Source organism: Poromitra crassiceps, assembly GCF_964638095.1.
Source record: "Poromitra crassiceps genome assembly, chromosome: 3".
Classification (NCBI taxonomy): domain Eukaryota; kingdom Metazoa; phylum Chordata; class Actinopteri; order Beryciformes; family Melamphaidae; genus Poromitra; species Poromitra crassiceps.
The window spans coordinates 83,494,820-83,515,729 of record NC_139625.1 but is presented as its reverse complement, the minus strand read 5'-3'; the positions used below and the strand labels follow the sequence as shown (position 1 = coordinate 83,515,729).

The 20,910-nt window shown below is 45.7% G+C and overlaps 1 protein-coding gene across 2 annotated transcripts; it reads right to left on the bottom strand.

Moving 5' to 3' along the window:
- Nucleotides 1-1,505: 1,505 nt before the first annotated feature.
- On the bottom strand, nucleotides 1,506-20,615 carry slc4a1ap (solute carrier family 4 member 1 adaptor protein). Of its 2 annotated transcripts, none has more exons than XM_083633486.1 (16): nucleotides 20,324-20,615; nucleotides 19,659-20,001; nucleotides 17,413-17,623; nucleotides 17,061-17,277; nucleotides 16,551-16,679; nucleotides 16,276-16,336; nucleotides 12,381-12,520; nucleotides 8,269-8,429; nucleotides 6,727-6,796; nucleotides 6,398-6,587; nucleotides 4,765-4,861; nucleotides 4,322-4,571; nucleotides 3,777-3,884; nucleotides 3,577-3,662; nucleotides 2,893-2,962; nucleotides 1,506-1,968 (listed from the first exon to the last, which is right to left on the bottom strand). In XM_083633486.1, exons 1-16 carry the CDS (start codon nucleotides 20,598-20,600, stop codon nucleotides 1,919-1,921), a joined length of 2,460 nt encoding a protein of 819 aa, XP_083489612.1. In that variant the 5' UTR covers nucleotides 20,601-20,615; the 3' UTR covers nucleotides 1,506-1,918. The 2 variants fall into 2 exon arrangements, with proteins under 2 accessions (XP_083489612.1, XP_083489613.1); XM_083633487.1 differs by having other exon boundaries at nucleotides 1,506-1,963.
- Between the last annotated feature and the right edge of the window lie 295 nt (nucleotides 20,616-20,910).

Below are 20,910 nucleotides of genomic sequence, written 5' to 3'. Positions count from 1 at the left end.
TCCCTCACCCAGTGTCTGCACTGAGGGGGGAGCTATCCCTCACCCAGTGTCTGCACTGAGGGGGAGTTATCCCTCACCCAGTGTCTGCACTGAGGGGGGAGTTATCCCTCACCCAGTGTCTGCACTGAGGGGGAGTTATCCCTCACCCAGTGTCTGCACTGAGGGGGGAGCTATCCCTCACCCAGTGTCTGCACTGAGGGGGAGGAGCTATCCCTCACCCAGTGTCTGCACTGAAGGGGAGCTATCCCTCACCCAGTGTCTGCACTGAGGGGGAGTTATCCCTCACCCAGTGTCTGCACTGAGGGGGAGTTATCCCTCACCCAGTGTCTGCACTGAGGGGGAGTTATCCCTCGCCCAGTGTCTGCACTGAGGGGGAGTTATCCCTCGCCCAGTGTCTGCACTGAGGGGGAGTTATCCCTCGCCCAGTGTCTGCACTGAGGGGGAGTTATCCCTCACCCAGTGTCTGCACTGAGGGGGAGTTATCCCTCACCCAGTGTCTGCACTGAGGGGGAGTTATCCCTCGCCCAGTGTCTGCACTGAGGGGGAGGAGCTATCCCTCACCCAGTGTCTGCACTGAGGGGGAGTTATCCCTCGCCCAGTGTCTGCACTGAGGGGGAGTTATCCCTCACCCAGTGTCTGCACTGAGGGGGAGTTATCCCTCACCCAGTGTCTGCACTGAGGGGGAGTTATCCCTCACCCAGTGTCTGCACTGAGGGGGAGTTATCCCTCACCCAGTGTCTGCACTGAGGGGGAGTTATCCCTCACCCAGTGTCTGCACTGAGGGGGAGTTATCCCTCACCCAGTGTCTGCACTGAGGGGGAGTTATCCCTCACCCAGTGTCTGCACTGAGGGGGAGCTATCCCTCGCCCAGTGTCTGCACTGAGAGGGAGTTATCCCTCACCCAGTGTCTGCACTGAGAGGGAGCTATCCCTCGCCCAGTGTCTGCACTGAGAGGGAGCTATCCCTCGCCCAGTGTCTGCACTGAGAGGGAGCTATCCCTCGCCCAGTGTCTGCACTGAGAGGGAGCTATCCCTCGCCCAGTGTCTGCACTGAGAGGGAGTTATCCCTCACCCAGTGTCTGCACTGAGAGGGAGTTATCCCTCACCCAGTGTCTGCACTGAGAGGGAGCTATCCCTCGCCCAGTGTCTGCACTGAGAGGGAGCTATCCCTCGCCCAGTGTCTGCACTGAGAGGGAGCTATCCCTCGCCCAGTGTCTGCACTGAGAGGGAGTTATCCCTCACCCAGTGTCTGCACTGAGGGGGAGTTATCCCTCACCCAGTGTCTGCACTGAGAGGGAGTTATCCCTCACCCAGTGTCTGCACTGAGAGGGAGTTATCCCTCACCCAGTGTCTGCACTGAGAGGGAGTTATCCCTCACCCAGTGTCTGCACTGAGAGGGAGTTATCCCTCACCCAGTGTCTGCACTGAGAGGGAGCTATCCCTCGCCCAGTGTCTGCACTGAGAGGGAGTTATCCCTCACCCAGTGTCTGCACTGAGGGGGAGCTATCCCTCGCCCCTGCCAATTGGAGCTAATGTGAAGAGTGGTGTGCTTTTGTTTATTGCACAGTTTGAGAATGCAAACGCGTCTTCACAGCTGAAGGGACAGAGGATAAAAGCTGTATCCTCCTTATCTCCGCTCTGTCCTCCTCCAGAGTCTCCTCCAAGTCAACAATGAGAAGAGTCAGGGCATTTTCTTTTTTTGGTCCATTAACAGTCAATCACATTTTCTCTCAAGCTTTTCTAAGCTAAGTCTCATAAAGTCTCATAAAGTCTTGAGGTGGTTCTTGTCAAGAGTAGATCAGCATGGCACAGAAGTGGAGCAGGCTATGGGTGTTGGGAGGGAAAAGGGCAGTGCTAAGGAGACTGAAGGCTCTGTGTTGCTGCAGGTGAAAGGAGAATCTTCTCTGTCATGTCTTCCCTCAGTAGCCATACTTGTCATTGAGGTGGGTGCGGCCATCTCCGGTCTGATCTATGAATGAAGAAGAGCATCAAATTAATTCATACGTATGATGTCATATTCACAGAAAGCAAAGATAATCAGATCATATAACACTAAATAAAAAGGGTAGGACTCTTCTAAGAAATTTGAAACGTCAGATGACTGAATTTTCCCAATGGAGCAAATAACATCCTGTTCCTTCACCAGTCTTGCACTCATGCAAAGCTAGTCATCACAAGCAGACAGACACAGGAGCTTTGTCCTTGAATCCAAGCTGCATTTGGCAGTCGTTTCAAAGTTGATTTCACTCAGGCTTATCTTATCATTTTGAACTGACTTTGATCTGCATTCCTTGGCAAACGATGAAAATGCACAAATGGACCATGAAAGCTTGTTTACTTCCCCTCTCTCTCCGTTTGCCCTTTTCCTTAGTTCCTTAGCCCAGTGAGCCAGCAGCATGCGGCCTCATCGGTGTCAATGTGTCTTCATCAAGACAGATGAGAAACATCTCTTTCTTTCATGTGGGACGTTGTGCAATCACACAATCACACTGGATGTATGAGGAGAACATTGCTTCTGCGTTAAGTTGCCTTTCCAGGACCTACTTGTGCACCGGGCCATCTAGCAAAGCCACTCTGGAGAATGGAACTTAATACTTCATATAAAGTAATGCTCTTGCTGTGAATGTCCTGCAATCTCCGACCCATATTTGGATTACAAAAATGCCATTATTTACAAGCTCCTGAAGACAAAGGGTCTCCAAAAGGTTTAGGAGAAAACAGCTTACATCTTGCTTATCAGAACAAAAAACCAACGGGATTGGTTGTGGATTTACATTGCTTGCTCGTTATTTAGGCTTGAACGTGGCCTGAGGACATGATCTAATGGTCAATAGGTCGGTCTTGGATCCATACTAAATCAGGGGAAGTATTTAAATCAATAGGGTTGTTTTACCTGAAGGAGGCACCCAGACACAATAATCAGGGTCGTCTTCTGGATACGGTCCTGAGAGCGGCACTGGAGGCTGTGGGAAAAGTGAGCAACTTATATGCAGCTGCAATACAATAGAGAGCCAAAGTGAAACGTCACTTCCTGCTTTCTCCCTGTACCAGCGCTGCGAAAAATATGAATGGTGGTGGACGGAGAATAAGGTTACTTTTTTTATCCCGTTTGAATTGTGCCACGGGGTGCCAACGCTAATTTTGTCAATTTAAAACATAACTTTGCATGTCAAGAAAGTCACAGTTTGTCGTCAAACTGAAACGTACTGTAGGGGTTAGTTTCGTATAAAAACGACATAGCTCGTGGCATGTCGCCGGTCTTCAGCTTTGCCAGTAGAGAAAGTGACGTCACTTAGGCGACAGTTTATAACTTCTAGTGCAACAGTTTGGCGACAAACTGCGACTTTCTAGACATGCAAAGTTACGTTTTAATTTGACAAAATTAGCGTTGGCACCTCGTGTGGCACAATTCAAACGGGATCAAAAAAGTAACCTTATTCTCCGTTCACCGCCATTCATATTTTTCACAGCGCTGGTACAGGGAGAAAGCAGGAAGTGAGGTTTCACTTTGGCTCTTTATATGCATATTTTTCTGTATGGCAAAATGACACGTTCACTGTCTTTAATGAGGGCCTACCCTGCTCGGGCCGATGGCTTTCTTTTTGCCGATCCTCTTGGTTCTGGGCTCGGCCACTGGCTCTTCCTCTCCTTCTGCTTTGGGCTCTGCAGAGACGCACAGCAGGGGGCGGGGCGTTAAGCGCTCAGTACCACTGACGCAAAACAACCAAGACAACTCAGGAAACAGTGAGAAAGTCACAAACAAAGCAAAGCACCCACCTGCACGCGACGGTGCCAGGGCCTTGTTGGCACTGCAGTGAGGCGCCTGGCCCGCTGCTGCTGCTGCTGCTGCAGACTCCTCGTCTCTCCTCTCTTTGGGACTTTGCCCTGATGACAACAAAAGACATGTTGACTGACTGAAATCGGGGATATGCACCAATCTGTCACGAGTAAGTTATTGCAGCTTGCAGTTCCACAAGGTGTTTCCAAGCCAAGTGGGGCAAGATTAATCTGAAATAATCATTTTAGATTACTCCTAATTAATTTGACAATAGACAATGAAGAAACAGATCCAATTTTAAAACCTTGCTAGACAGTTTGTTATAATACATGATCGTTTTGAAAAATATGAATGGAGCTCTAGCAATCACTATGAGGTTTGTATTACAGAATTACTGCCACCCAGTGGTGTTTTAAGAAACTGAATAAATGAATACATGTAGAAATAATCTCCTAATAAACCAAAATGCATAATGCCATTATTTCCTTATTATTGCCTCCCGGAGAAACCGTACAGTGGTTTAATGATTCTTATGGAATCTAACCTTTGGACTGGTGGGACTGTGCTGGCTGCTCTCTCTGCTGCCTCGAGGGGGTGCTCTCCTGGGACATGGACGAGCTGGCTTCCAGAGGCTCAGCGTTAGAGTCAGCCATACTTGCACACTCTTCACCATCATCATCCTCATTTTTCTCTGATGTCTGCTCCTCCTCCTCCTCCTCCTCCTCTCCGCCTGGTGGAAGCTCTTTCATGTTGAAGAGCTCGGCGGGCAAGTCGGGCCGCTTAGGTGGCAACTTCTACAAGAGACAGGAGAGTAACTTCAATTACAGAGAAAGGTGGGGGAGCGCAAAAGAGATGAAACGGCGAAGAGATTAAAAATAACAAAGAAAAAGGTAAAACAGAGGAATAAACGTGTCAGATGACAGACATGGAAATTCAAAGAATAATCGTACTAGAGGCTTTTCTCAGCTATCAACAGCACTGACTTACCCCGATAGTACCAGTCTTCAGCTTGAACTTGCTCCCTCCCTTCATGGCTCCAAATAAGGGTAAGGACTTCTTGGGCTTCTGTGCGTCTGAGGTGCCACTATCAGCCCAACACAGATCAGAATATCAATATAAAGTTACACTCGTAAAATGGAATTTATCGTGTTGCTATGAAAACATTTAACGGTAAGAATATCTAATCTTCCTAATTAGGTGAGGGGGTGTTTCAAAATTACAACTCTATTAACTATTTGCCAGAACTGTTCGCTTGAAACATCTAAGAGATTATCACCAACATTTCCATAACTTTCCATGACAATGGTGGAGCATTAAGACTGTACATTTCTGCTTTTGAGGTAAAGGACGTTTCTCACTGGTAACAAATACTCTGAATTCTACTGCAGGGCTATGTGGGACCGGCCAATGCTTAGTCATTGTTTCAGTGACTGGATCTCCTCTGAACACGCTCAGCCCACAGTGATTCTTTGTGAGCAGGCCTGAAGGTTCACATAAACCAGTGTTTTTAATCCTACGTTATAGCGTATGTTCCTTGGCCTTGTTGTAGAAGACTCTTTTACCATCTCAGCGGTTTTCAAACTGTGAGGCGTGCCTCCCCCCTGGGAGGCATGAGAGAGCTTCAGAGGAGGTGCGACGCGATGGGAAAAAAATCAAAGAAGAAGAAACTCTGGTAGCTAACTTCAGCTATACGTGCCGTGGTGGAGCAAAATGAAACGTTATTTAGTACCTACAGTGAGAGAGACGACAGCGTCGGGTGGGAGCAGAAAATGGAGGAAGTACGACCCTGATTATTTATCGTTTGGATTGACATGGTTTGGTCCCCGAGGACGCTCTCCTGCCACAGTGTGTGGAGACGGAGTTCCCCCACCTCTCCAACAAGGTTATAAAAGTCCTCATCCCCTTCAGCTCAACATACCTGTGTGAGTGCGGGTTTTCCGCATTGACCATGATTAAAAGCAAGTACCGGTCAAGAGACTGCAGGTAGAGGATGATGTGCGTTTATTCCTTTGTACGGTCACTCGTATACAGTATGCGCATCAAAGACGCAGACTCATTGTTCCCATTAAAGTACGCGTTGACTGAGCAAAATAAAGAGGCAAAATTGATCCGATTATTGTCAGAGCACATGTAAAGGATTGATGCACAGTGTTGAGACATTGATATGAAAAGCAATGCTATACGGTGCACAGATATTGCAGAGAGTGCACATAAGGACTTTGCACAATGGGTGAGACGGCTATGAAAAGCAGCTGTCTCACCCATCATCACTGTCTGATGATGTTTGAAACAAGAAGGATAAAGAGGTTTTAAAATCTTAAAAAATAAAGATAAAAGATGTCTACAACATTTTTGCAACTCTCTACATGTTCTCTCAGGGGAGGCTCACTCTGCCACACTTTAAAAAACCACTGATCTATCTAATGCTAAGGGATGTATGAGGCTGTAAAATGCAGTCCGGTAGATGATCTCAAAATGACCCATTTGTCAAATTCCCTGACATTTTGTGCCTTCGGGGAATCTCTTCAATTCTCTGACTGTCCTTAAAATACAGCTCTCTACAGTTTCTACAAAATTCCTAAACCTATGGGACCCCTGAAGAAGGCTTGTGGTGTCTCACCCTGGCTGCAGGGAGGGCATCTGGGCAGGCCGCGTGAGCTCCACCAGCCTGCGTAGCCGCTGGGCCTCCTTGCGCAGGTCAGCCACGTGCACGTGGAGCTTCCTGCGCTCCACGCCGTCCATCACCACCTCGCTTCGCACCGCACTCATGAAGGCGTCCAGGGGGTCGTCAGTGGAAGAGCCAGAGCTGTCTGAGAGGGAGGAACAAGCAGAAGGGTCTGATAGATATACAGGCTCTACATTGACACAAGGGCACATCACATACACTGGACGGAGATGGGACTATTTAAAGATAGCGGCACCTAAGGGCACTGCAACACCTTGACTCACCTCTCCCACCAGAGCTGAGCTTTTTCTGAACCTCTGCCAGCTCCTTCTCCACCGCTGCCAGCTTGGACACCTTATTGAAAATCAAACACATAAGCAACAGAAGTTCTGCTTCCCACTATGAACCAAATCACTGTGACGTCGCGCCAACGACAACAGTCCACTACCGTGCTAGTCTCTTAAAACAGACGCACTGGCTCCCGCAATATGCATGCTCCCGACAAACTACGGCTGTACTTCATAGAGGGGAAAGTTGGTCCTCCCTAAAGGCGAGACATCCGCTCATTTCCAGAATCACCTGCCTCGGTTATGTTTACATGTGTCGTGATTGGTCGAATACCATTGAACTTCCTTCCGGTCTGCCTCTGGCCACATTTTAATGGGCAAACGCACAGACTGTCCATAGAGACACTGGGTGGAGCGCATCATCATTCAGAAGCCACGCCCAAAACGGGGGAAAACAGAAACCCCCCCCTCCAATCCTGGCGTTCTCCTATGTCACGTGCATGGTTGCGTGTTGCACCAAAAGATCGTATATACGGAAGATGAACACTCCAACTTACTTCCTTGACAGCTAGATCCACATTTTCCTTCTCGCCAATTCTCAATGGCTTCCTTGTTTTGCTCAGGAGTACAAAAAAACTTTAACTGGAGATTTTTTACATTTGTTGTGTGCGCAGCCCACCACACAACAGCTTTTAGCTTATGTTTAATTCAAGGAAAATTACGCTGTTCTATGGGAGTGAACGGAGCGATTTCCCCCGTGATGGGCATTACCTATTTCACGCTGTGTCTCTATGGAGCATTCGAGGATTGTAGAAGAGATAGTCTGGCTTGAGAGACTACTTCCGGGTAGACAACTGGCAATTGATTTGAATTGTGGAGATATCGACAAATTGTTTATTGCTTATTTCTGTTTTTATTTTCAGCCATAACTATAATGTCTAAAGATATATACCTTAGCTAAACACGGTGATTCGACCTATCAGATGTTTCTGCTGTGCTTATTTTATGTAGCCTACTGTGTTAGCATTTAGCATTAGCAGTTGTGTGTGTGAAAGGGGTAGCAGATTATTACCAGCGACTCGTAGGTGTCAAGTTGTGTGTGTGTGAGATACAGGGTCCCAAGAGCACGCACAAATCGCTTGAGGGACAGTTTCTTCTCACAGGCCACGAGACTCCTTAACATATACAAATAGTGTAGTAGCCGTACTGTACCGCACTGCAGCTGCTACCATCACGTATGACTAATGTTCAATAGTATGTTTAATTAGGTATATGCTATTTGCACCTAACAGAATGTTATTATGTTTAATTATGTTTAAAGTATGTTCATGCCATTTGCACTATGGGCAGTGAATATGCCACTGTCTGTGGCGTGTCTTACTGCTTTATTGCTTGTTGCCTCTTGTTTTTATTTATTTATCTTTTATTTTTTGCACTATGTTGTAACGGAGCCTACAGCACAAGAATTTCACACGTGATACTTGTACTACGGAGTGACAATAAAAATCTTGAATCTTGAAAGGGGTAGCAGATTATTACCAGCGACTCGTAGGTGTCAGGCCGCTGCTCCGTCTTGCCCGCCTTCTTCATGCGCTCCTGCCTCTTCTTCTCCACGACACCAGTTCGGTCCAGAAAGGTGTCGTCATCGCTGTCATAGTAGTCCTCGTCTTCCCAGTTCTTCTTCTTGCGCTTACGGGACACTGGAGGCGGTATTTGGGGGTTGTAAGTGGGTACAACTTTTATTGCACTTGTGAAAATATGGTGTAGTAGATTAATGGTTCACAAACTGGGGTATGCGTACCATACGGGTACAAGGAGGTACTACATGGGGCAATGGGCCTTTTTCACCAGCAGCCATTTTGTGTCTAAAAGGCAGAAAGTAACACAGGTGCAAGCAAACATTAATGAGGGTTTCCAACTTCCAATCAATTTAGCCGTTCCAGTGCCGTGGCCCTCGTTAAAGTTTTGCATGCACGTGTTACTTCCTGCCTTTTTGAGACACAAAATGGCTGAGGTGAAAAAGGCTAATGGAAGACGGGGAAAATGTAAAAATGTAAGAATAAATCATGAAAATAAAATTAAACATTAAAATAAATCTGCTCAGGAGGCACTAATTGCAACTCTTTCACTCCATGTCTTATTTTGTAATGTTACATTCTTCAAAGACAAAGACATGTATGTTAGGGTTAAACTCCTGTCAGTGCCCCTGACCAAGGCAAGAGCAAAAAGAACTGGAGTTGCTACCCGGGCGCTGCACTGCGGCTGCCCACTGCTCCTAATTCTAGGAAGGTTCCTAGTAGAGGATGGGTCAAATGCAGAGGATGAATTTCCCCATGGGGATAAATAAAGGATAACTTCAACTTCAATTAATTCATGCTATAGTTTTTCTCTTGTAGTTTTTCAAAAATGTTGCAGTCAGGTAAAGGGGGTACTTCGATTCAGAAGTCAGGGAAAGGGGGGTACTACTGAAGCCAAAAAGGTTTGAGAAACATTGGTGTTGAGAGAAGAACAAGTGAAACCTTGTCTGATGGTGGTTAATCAAACAGTCCCACCTGCTTCCTGGTATCAAACAGTCCCACCTGCTTCCTGCTATCAAACAGTCCCACCTGCTTCCTGGTATCAAACAGTCCCACCTGCTTCCTGGTATCAAACAGTCCCACCTGCTTCCTGGTATCAAACAGTCCAACCTGCTTCCTGGTATCAAACAGTCCCACCTGCTTCCTGCTATCAAACAGTCCCACCTGCTTCCTGCTATCAAACAGTCCCACCTGCTTCCTGGTATCAAACAGTCCCACCTGCTTCCTGGTATCAAACGGTCCCACCTGCTTCCTGGTATCAAACAGTCCCACCTGCTTCCTGGTATCAAACGGTCCCACCTGCTTCCTGCTATCAAACAGTCCCACCTGCTTCCTGCTATCAAACAGTCCCACCTGCTTCCTGCTATCAAACAGTCCCACCTGCTTCCTGCTATCAAACAGTCCCACCTGCTTCCTGGTATCAAACAGTCCCACCTGCTTCCTGCTATCAAACAGTCCCACCTGCTTCCTGCTATCAAACAGTCCCACCTGCTTCCTGCTATCAAACAGTCCCACCTGCTTCCTGCTATCAAACAGTCCCACCTGCTTCCTGCTATCAAACAGTCCCACCTGCTTCCTGCTATCAAACAGTCCCACCTGCTTCCTGCTATCAAACAGTCCCACCTGCTTCCTGGTATCAAACAGTCCCACCTGCTTCCTGCTATCAAACAGTCCCACCTGCTTCCTGCTATCAAACAGTCCCACCTGCTTCCTGCTATCAAACAGTCCCACCTGCTTCCTGCTATCAAACAGTCCCACCTGCTTCCTGGTATCAAACAGTCCCACCTGCTTCCTGCTATCAAACAGTCCCACCTGCTTCCTGCTATCAAACAGTCCCACCTGCTTCCTGGTATCAAACAGTCCCACCTGCTTCCTGCTATCAAACAGTCCCACCTGCTTCCTGCTATCAAACAGTCCCACCTGCTTCCTGCTATCAAACAGTCCCACCTGCTTCCTGCTATCAAACAGTCCCACCTGCTTCCTGGTAGGGATGGGCATTTTAAGCAATTTAAATACTCGAGTACTCTCCTTCTATTATGAACGAGCACTCGAGTACTCGCGCGCGCGGGGGGGGGGGGGGGGGGGGACGGTGGGGGTCTGTGTGATTACTATGGTAATGACGGAGCAGGGGTAATCTGCTGTGTGTGGGGCTGTTCACACACAACGTTTGCATTTTTGCATGGAGAAAGCGTTACCTGGAGCATGTGAGGAGAGGGACTGACTGACTGTGATATTAGGTGAGGTGACGCTAAGCTAACGTCTAAAGCAGGGGTGCCCAATACGTCGATCGCGATCGACCGGTCGATCGCGAAGGTAGTGTGGTCGATCGCATGGCATTGAGGAAGAAAAAAAAAAAAAAAAAAAAAACATTTTTTTTTTTTTTTTTTTTTACTGTTTTTCCACTGTTTCCACTGTTTTTCCACTGTTTCCACTGTTTTTCCACTGTTCCACTGTTTTCCACTGTATACTCAGTGTATATATATATAAATAAATATGCTTGGTAGCTCACTTTGACTTGGTCATTTTAAAAGTAGCTCGCAAGCTGAAAAAGTGTGGGCACCCCTGGTCTAAAGCCTACCTCAGACAGCATCTCCGATGGTTGGATGGATGGCATTAGCGCTTCGGAGCGGACAATATTGTTGTCAAACAAGCGAAGGCTCAATTCCAATACATGTCCATTGTCCAGTATCATCCATTTTACTTTATGATCACTGTTACACTAACGTAAATCCACGGATTACAAGGTCCGGTGTTCTGCCAAAAAGAGAAAACTGACCACTGACCAGTGTGATTAACGTTGCAGCTGCAGCTAAATAGTGATCACCATGAAACGATTGTCTCCCAAAAAGCGATTCTTTCTCCACATTTCTTGTGACTAACGTTATGGGAAACGACAGTGTAGTCAGTAAACTACTGCAAAGTTTTGAATGAGTTTTATCGGGCGTGCGCTATGAAGAAGCGTGCATCTTTCTCCTTCGGGAGCATATCTTCAGCCACTATTTTCGGGATGAGCTGGAAAACTTCCGGTTAAAACTTTCAAAATAATGTTACTTAAACAAAAGTAAATAGCTTATTTATGCACGTTGGACGAGAAAAGGCTATTTCAACGAACGAAGCAGCAAACCTTGTATCAAAATACTCGTTGTGATGTTATATGGCGTGAAACTATGGCTGTAACGCATTACTCAAAATAAATAAGGTTACAACTTTTATTTTGAAATCAACAAAGCGGATGACGTACTTGTACATTCTGGCTGACTTGACGCCCGTGCAGTTCATGCTGCTAGATCCACATAACGATGCATGCGTAGATTTAGACCATTTTAAAGGGGTGGGGAGTGGGGCGAGTACCCGAACAGCGGAAACGTTACTCGAGTACTGACGTTATGAACGAGTACTCGAGTACCCGAGTACTCTCGCCCATCCCTACTTCCTGGTATCAAACAGTCCCACCTGCTTCCTGCTATCAAACAGTCCCACCTGCTTCCTGCTATCAAACAGTCCCACCTGCTTCCTGCTATCAAACAGTCCCACCTGCTTCCTGCTATCAAACAGTCCCACCTGCTTCCTGCTATCAAACAGTCCCACCTGCTTCCTGCTATCAAACAGTCCCACCTGCTTCCTGCTATCAAACAGTCCCACCTGCTTCCTGCTATCAAACAGTCCCACCTGCTTCCTGCTATCAAACAGTCCCACCTGCTTCCTGCTATCAAACAGTCCCACCTGCTTCCTGCTATCAAACAGTCCCACCTGCTTCCTGCTATCAAACAGTCCCATCTGCTTCCTGCTATCAAACAGTCCCATCTGCTTCCTGCTATCAAACAGTCCCATCTGCTTCCTGCTATCAAACAGTCCCACCTGCTTCCTGCTATCAAACAGTCCCACCTGCTTCCTGCTATCAAACAGTCCCACCTGCTTCCTGCTATCAAACAGTCCCACCTGCTTCCTGCTATCAAACAGTCCCATCTGCTTCCTGCTATCAAACAGTCCCATCTGCTTCCTGCTATCAAACAGTCCCACCTGCTTCCTGCTATCAAACAGTCCCACCTGCTTCCTGCTATCAAACAGTCCCACCTGCTTCCTGGCGCAGGAGCCCTCTGGCCTCCAGGATGCGACACGCCTCCAAACAACACTGGACAGCAGCTTCTTTCTTCTTCCCTGTGAGAGTCACCTCAGCAACCAGCTGCCTGCCCAACGCATCGTCCACTGGCAGCCTGAAGAGGAAGACACACATGAATCAACCAGCTGCCTGCCCAACGCATCGTCCACTGGCAGCCTGAAGAGGAAGACACACATGAATCAACCAGCTGCCTGCCCAACGCATCGTCCACTGGCAGCCTGAAAAGGAAGACACTAGGGGTGTCACGATACACTCAGTTCACGATACGATATGTATCACGATACTGGGTTCACGATAACGATACGATACGATTTTAACAATATTTTTTTAAACTTGAATAATGACAATATATGACTGGAAAAGTAGTATTTTATTTGAAATGCACAAATACAAAACATGCTGTTGTGGGAAATTGTTATTACAATAACAACTAGAAAAAACATGAGATTGGAGATAAGGCTTATCTTGAAATAGAATGAGTTACACCGTCACTTAGATTTACTTTGAACTAAAAGGTTTCTCAGCAGTATAAATTCTCATTATGCATCTTCAGTTTTTCTTCAAACTCAAACAACAAGACTTTTCTTAGTCTATTTTTTATGCATCTTCAGTTTTTCCTGTCAAGTAAACAGTTTTGCCAGAAACTCAATTGAATGGTTTCTCTCCTGTATAACTTCTCATGTGTCTCTTCAGAGTCTTGTTCAACTGAACTACTTTCCACACATTGAACTTCAACAAACAAAGACGTTTCTTTGTCTACTTTTGAAAAAAAAAAAAAAAATTTTTTTTTTTTTTTTCACGATATGAGATTTCATCTCAACGATACATATCGTGACGTTTTACTATCGCGAAATTTCGTGGGACGATATATTGTGACACCCCTAGAAGACACACATGAATCAACCAGCTGCCTGCCCAACGCATCGTCCACTGGCAGCCTGAAAAGGAAGACACACATGAATCAACCAGCTGCCTGCCCAACGCACAGGGCTCCAAAGTGCGACCTATTAGGTCGCATGTGCCACCTAATTTCAAAATGTGCGAGTTAATTTGCAATCAGGTCGCACTCGTGCGACTTGGGAGAATGAGAGAGGATAATATTTTTTTCCCCCCCAACCAATCGCCTGCTTCAGATCGCATCTTTCTGTCCCCTCTGCTCCCCGTCTGCCTGCGCGTGCCTCTGTGCTGTTTTTATTGGTGCAGCGCCTGCAGCAAACACTTGCCCAGCCTGTCACACAGACACAGGTCCCTGCCTTCAAAGGGTAGCCGACAGCACGCGATCAAACACATACCGCAGCTGTTGTTTTGAAATTGAGCAGGAGGAAAAGCAGAGAACGGGTAACGCTTCCTTGTGCAGACAGGAGAAACGCAATTGAAACGCCGAGCTGGAGTCGCCTTCCTCTGTGCCAGCCAGGAGAAAACGGGAGAAAGTAATCAAGAGATGTGTTTGATCATCGGAGGAATGAGGAAATGATCGATCAGTTTGCGAGGGCGGTGAGGACGTGTTGAATAGCCGAGGGGAAAACGGGAACGATCATAGATATGACAGGGAGACATGGACGAGGACGGTGTACCAGAACAAATCAAAATAAACACAGGAACAGCTAGGCAGCAGCGGGCAGAAGGCACTCACAGCAGCCCGCTGTCCTTCTCAAGAGCTCTTCAGTTGATTCATGAAATCGCTGGGCTGCGTGCCCTCCAGTGTTGCTCCTGGCCAATCCCAGCGCCACAGGGCGTGGTTATTGCTTATCCTATGTTGGGTTAGAAATCTAAAAGGGGGATCGTGTGTGTGTGTGTGTGTGTGTGTGTGTGTGTGTGTGTGTGTGTGTGTGTGTGTGTGTGTGTGTGTGTGTGTGCGCTGAAATCAATGAGGTATCTGGGAATCAATTTGCCACAAAAGCACATACTTAAGAGACTCCAATTTGATCTTTGATAATACTGCTGTTCACCTATGTAGGATATGCTTTCAGTGCAAGACTCATTTCATTCCCACTTCATGGGAAAAATAACACTACAAAAAGACAAAAAAAAATAAAAAATACAAATAATAACAAAACATTTAATAGCCTAGAGGACTATCAACTATCCACTTAAATGGCAAAAGCACAAATTAAAATGCTGATAATACACTAATATGACAACTGTACAAGTTAGTCACTGTACCTCAAGAGCATACCTACCTGAAAAGACCACATGTAGCACTGTCAAAAAATATCCTTCCATGCAAGTGGAAGCTGCTGTCCCTTTTACTAGACTCATCTCCTGGGACATTAAATAGTGATTAGCAGGCTATAGTTAAAAAAAACAACAACATATAAGTAACAGCCAAAGACTTTGCGAGAGAACTTGTGAAACATCAAAACCAGCAATTTATAGTTATTGCCTAAGTCCATTTCTCTTCTCTCATACTAAAGGTAGAGGTGTTTTCCTAAAGACTCCTCAAGGGTGCTTGAGGAGTCCTCTTCTTCCTTTCACCAAAAGCCCAACTGTCATGATCAAATCACAGTCTTCTCACTCATTAACTCACATCAAAAAATATGGTGCTACCTAATTTATTTTTGTGCTACCTAATGAAACAGTAGGTAGCACAAGTGCTACCTGGAAAAAAACGAGTTTGGAGCCCTGCCAACGCATCGTCCACTGGCAGCCTGAAGAGGAAGACACACATATATCAACCAGCTGCCTGCCCAACGCATCGTCCACTGGCAGCCTGAAGAGGAAGACACACATGAATCAACCAGCTGCCTGCCCAACGCATCGTCCACTGGCAGCCTGAAGAGGAAGACACACATGAATCAACCAGCTGCCTGCCCAACGCATCGTCCACTGGCAGCCTGAAAAGGAAGACACACATGAATCAACCAGCTGCCTGCCCAACGCATCGTCCACTGGCAGCCTGAAAAGGAAGACACACATGAATCAAGGCATCGTCCACTGGCAGCCTGAAAAGGAAGACACACATGAATCAAGGCATCGTCCACTGGCAGCCTGAAGAGGAAGACACACATGAATCAAGGCATCGTCCACTGGCAGCCTGAAAAGGAAGACACACATGAATCAAGGCATCGTCCACTGGCAGCCTGAAGAGGAAGACACACATGAATCAAGGCATCGTCCACTGGCAGCCTGAAAAGGAAGACACACATGAATCAAGGCATCGTCCACTGGCAGCCTGAAAAGGAAGACACACATGAATCGCAGGATGCAAACACATCAGTTTGCAAAGTTCTGCTTATCAAAAACAAATAAAAAATGCATAAGCGTAGAATCTGATTATTGGACCAGAAATTTATATCAGTGATTCTCAAACTTTTTCATATCAAGGACCCCTAATTTAGTCCACATTAGGGCCACCCCATTTGGTGAGATTTTGTCTCTCAGACCCAAATCTGAGAATGTTTTGATATATAATTTTGTCCATTTTGAATTCCATGACTATCTGTATTGTAGGTAGAGAGAAACTATTATAAGAATTATCTACATTACGTCATTTGGCAGATGCTTTTATCCAAAGCGACTTACAATAACACATTTTTGTCAGCAATAGAGAAATCAACTATGCAACACAGTCTATGACAGCTACAACTTCTGAAGGAATAGTGGTAAAGTTTTTTTTTGAGAGAGAGAGAGAGAGAGAGAGAGAGAGAGAGAGAGAGAGAGAGAGAGAGAAAGATGTTAGTTCAAGAAGGGCCCAGATGGAGCCTGAAAAGGTGTGTTTTTAGTCTTTGCCGAAAGATCGGCAGTGATTTTTATGTGGACCCATTGGACCTCTCTCAAGGACGCCAGGTGGCCCCCAGACCCCACGTTGAGAACCAGTGCTCTATATCATGTCCATGTGCTTCCACTTACTTTATTCTGCAGAGCCAGGTGCCATGGTTTTGGTCTTCATACTCAAACTCCAGTTCCTCCCCTGGGATAACACAAAGTCATAGACCATAAGGGAAAGAAAATAATCGATTTCTCTGTGATCTCCATCTCACCAATACAGTTTGACTCATTCATTTCAATGTTATTAGTCAATAACCAGCAAAACCTTTCCAATCCAAACCATTACTAACCACAGCCTGTCCAGAATCATTATATATAAGCACGTAGAAAGTATGCATATCTCATTGAGCACTCACCTTCTCTGTCGTAGAAGCCCTGCAATGCCTTCTTGGGGTCTTTCAGGTAGGCGGCCTCTTGATCTTCATGGAACTCTGTGGCAAATGGGTTTTCCTCATCCTCGTCTTCCTCCGGGACTGCTTCCTCGTCTACAGGGTGGACATATGGAGAGAGGGGAAGAGAGAGAACCAGGGTGGACATATAGAGAGAGGGGAAGAGAGAGAACCAGGGTGGACATATGGAGAGAGGGGAAGAGAGAGAACCATGGGATTACTTTGCGTCTCAAGTTACTTGCCCATGGAGGACGATAAGGCAGCCACATGTCGACACAGATGACAAGGCTTAGTGCAGCGACCAGCAGGGTCTGAAATTAACACCTGCCCAAATGCTGGGCAAATGTGTCTTTAAAAGATAAATCAATATGGTCACCTGCCACACTGGCAACTTTTTTGAGATAACGTGAAAGTCTTAGTTATAGTTTAAATATAAATAAAGGGTGGACTGTTTCCATTCTTTGCAGCAAAGCTTACCCATTCCCCACGAACAGCCTGAGTCTTTCTTTGATGTTTTCCCCTTGCCCTCCTTGCTTCCGCATTCTTCTTCCTCCTCCTTCCCCTCACTGTCGTCGTCATCGTCAGAACCTTCTCCCGCCATCCTCTTCTCCAGCTCCGCCCTCTGTTTGCGGGCGCGCTCCCTCAGCTCTGTCACCGTCAGCTCCGACTCCTCCTCCTCATCAAATTCCGGACCCTGCGGGAAGAAGACAAGTGACAGACTTGCTTTTCATAGATCACCTTTACAAAGCAGTAACGTTCTTGGGTGATCATATTGTTATGAGTGAAATCATATCAAGACAAAAATGTGGGTTCACAGCATGCGCTTTACCTGCAGGATAAACAGCCTGGTGCTCCCACCAAACTTCAGCACGTGGCCAACACGAAGCCTGATGTAGGTCTTTGGGGGGATCTTGTTCTTATTCACCACGGTACCGTGTGTGCTGCCCAAATCATGGACGTAAAACCCTTTCTCCTCTCCGATCGACGACTCCTCCTCCTCCTCACCGGGCTGCCCACGGTACTGTATGATTGCATGGTACCTGGTAGGAATGGACAATAAATCAACATTATTATATTATTATTATATCTAGGGCAATAAAATATGCCTCAATAACAATGATATATTATTTTTAATAAATTTCCGATATTTTCAATATAGTTTATTGACAGCATCAGTCACTGACTCTGTGCAGCACCCTTTCATTACAGAGTGCTGAGTCAGTGCAATGCGTTCAAGCAGAATACAATAGAATTGGCACATTAGTTTTTCAGAATGCTTGTAGGTGCAGACATCCGTTGTGACATAAATGGACATTCTTGGCAGTTTTTCCCATGGCCTTTATAGCGTTAACACACTAATTGACTAATATCGTAATAATTATTGCACCGACTGATATAAAGTATAAATACTTAGGGGTCCACATTGATAAGGAACTTAGCTGGCACAAGCACAAGCAAGTGTCTGTGCAAGAATCCATCAGCCACCCATTTTCTTCGAAGGCTCAGAGTTTTTGGTGTCTGCAGAGATTTTTTAAATATATATATTTTATATTTATTGATATGTTTTTTTATAGAGCAACCATAGAGTCCATTTTATGTTATGCATTAACAGCTGGTTCGGAAACCTAACAGGTCCAAAGCTCAAATATTTTACTCTGGTCAAAACGTCAGGGAAAATCATGGGAATGCCCACCCCACACCCCTCACTACATTTGTGAGCAGTCCACCATTCAGCAGGCTAACAAGATTTGATCTGACTCCTCCCATGTGTTGAACCCTGAATATGTGCTAATGAACTCTGGTACAAGATACAGGGTCCCTCTGTGTAAGCACACTGGTTACAAGCATTCATTTGTCCCTTTATCAATTAAATGTATTAACAGGCTCCCCCTGGAGGACAGACAGAAAAACAGGAGGCTCTGAGATAACTCCACAGGCTCTAACAATCGCCTGCTTGCTTACATGTCAAGTCTAACAATCACTTGTTTGCTTGCATGTAATGTAAAGTGAGATACAGTAGTATCATTGTTTACCTAACTGCACTCTAATCTATTGTATTTTGTATTGGGATGTGTATGCTGGTCTGAGAAGTATGCCTTTATTAGTGTCAATGACTATGTGACTACCTCAGGTTTTGTTTCATCTTGTTGTTTTGCTCTATCTTGAGCTAGTGTTTGCACATGTCACAATTGAATGTGTTCTAATGTATTGTCTGTGTGTGATGCAGCTTTTCTCCTCTAATCCAAGCCGCATGTCTCCCATGGGAGACAAATAAAATAGTGAAGAGAAAAGTAGAGTGCGCACATCTACTTATGCAGGTGCCCGGACTTCTGATGAAGTTCTTTTTGAACGAAACGTTAATAAAGTGACCGGGAGCATCCTAATTCCAGTGTGCGGACCTTATTTTATTTTTATAGACAAATAAAATACGGTAACCTTGACTTATATTGTAATATAGATTTGAATAGTTCTATTAATAGTTCACATCACACTTTCTTCTTAAATATTACATTTCATTATGACGGTTTATACCTGATAACCCCAGTTTATGTGATATTCAAGTTGTTCTGAAAACTTCCATTATTGTCCTTTGAGACAATAGGCTACATGCACAACTTTTTTACTTCCTGAAATTAGTACAGCTTCTTTATTTCCTGTCCTACACTATTGGATGAACTGATTAATCAGGTGTGCCTGATCATTGTTGTGACTGCAGCACACCTGACATTAATCAGTTCATCCAATAGTGATGACAGGAAATAAAGAAGCTGTACTAATTTCAGGAAGTAGTGGAGTTGTGCATGTAGCCCATTATGTTTTGATATTGCCAGTTGCCATTTGATTATGTGAACAAGTGCACTGTATGTTTAATTATATGTATCACATGATGTGTCAGGTGACCCCTGCGAGGGTACTTAAGGGGTGTGGCCCTACACTACATTTATGTCTGAGGAAGGGCTTTGCCCGAAACGTCACTTTTTTGTGGTCAAATAAATATTTGGGAGCAGCTGCCAGTGTGCGGACTCTATTTTTATTACTAATATAGATTTGAGCCATATCGTCCAGCTCTAGTACCTGGAGATGGAGGGATGGTCCAGGGATACATCACACACAGGTAAACGTCCAACCACAAAGTAACTTCTGTGCGTGAGGGGTACCGTATCCACTATGGCACCATCCTTGAGAATTTCAAGAGCATAGGGGATCTCTGCTGCCGTCCCTCCCCATGGAGGCTCTGTGTACGGGAGAGGGGGGAACTTCCCAGCCGGTGGCCCCCTGGCAGGTAGCACCTTGGGTCTGGCTTCTTGCTTAGTCTTGGCAGGAGCCACGGCCTTTTCCGTGTCACCTTGTTCACCATCTTTTTCCTGGCCTTTTTCGGGGGAGTTATTTTCTTTTTCAGGACCTGCTGGAGGCACAGCTGCAACAGGTAGTCCATTAATCGATGACAGAAAATTAATCACCAACAATTGTTTTAATCATAATCGTTTAGACGAATTTTTAAGAAAAGAAACAAATACTATAAAAGTATCTTGTTCCAGCCTCTTAAATGTGAATGTTTTCTGGTTTCTTTAGTCTTCTGTGATTATCTTTGGGTTGTGGACTGACAGTTTGTCAGGACAAAAGAAAACAGCTTTGGGGGGAAAGTGATATTTTTCACCATTTTGTGACATTTTATAGACCGAACAACTAATCGATTAGTCGAGAAATGAATCAATAGTGTTAGTTAGTTGCAGGCCTACCTGGAAGCACCTCACTAGCAGTAGTAGTAGTGCTGGAGGTGTCTACTTCTGCATTGTGTTTTTCTTGTTCTCTGCTTGGCTCGGCTAACGTCGCGGCTGCAGGTTTTGAGGGCGCAGGACTGGCGCGTTTGCTGGCGAGAGAAGGCGCAGCGAAGACGGCCGGTTTCTTAAAAGGGTCCTCTGCTTCGTGCCCGTTTTCGGTCTCGCCTTTCTTTTCAGCTTCAATTGTGTCTTTCTCGTTAGTCAAGCCGTCGCCCGTTTCCATGGCAGAGTCCATTTCTTCATGTGCATTTCTGTCACACATTTCTGACTGTGAGGCGGCCGCCATGTTTATTTGGTGCGACTGTAAAATGTGTCCGGGCTCTTCTGCACCACTGAGCAGATTTTTTAAAACCTCACACTAAATGATTGATAAATGTAACTAGTAACGAAATTATATATAAGCGTTATTATAAGTGGAAAACGCCCCGTATGGCAATCAAATGAGGAAATGTATCCCTTTCAGGTCATGTATTTGTTGCGGAACTTAAGTGCATTGTCTAGCTGTTTACCCGACGTTTTTGACAACACGGACAGAGACTATTTCC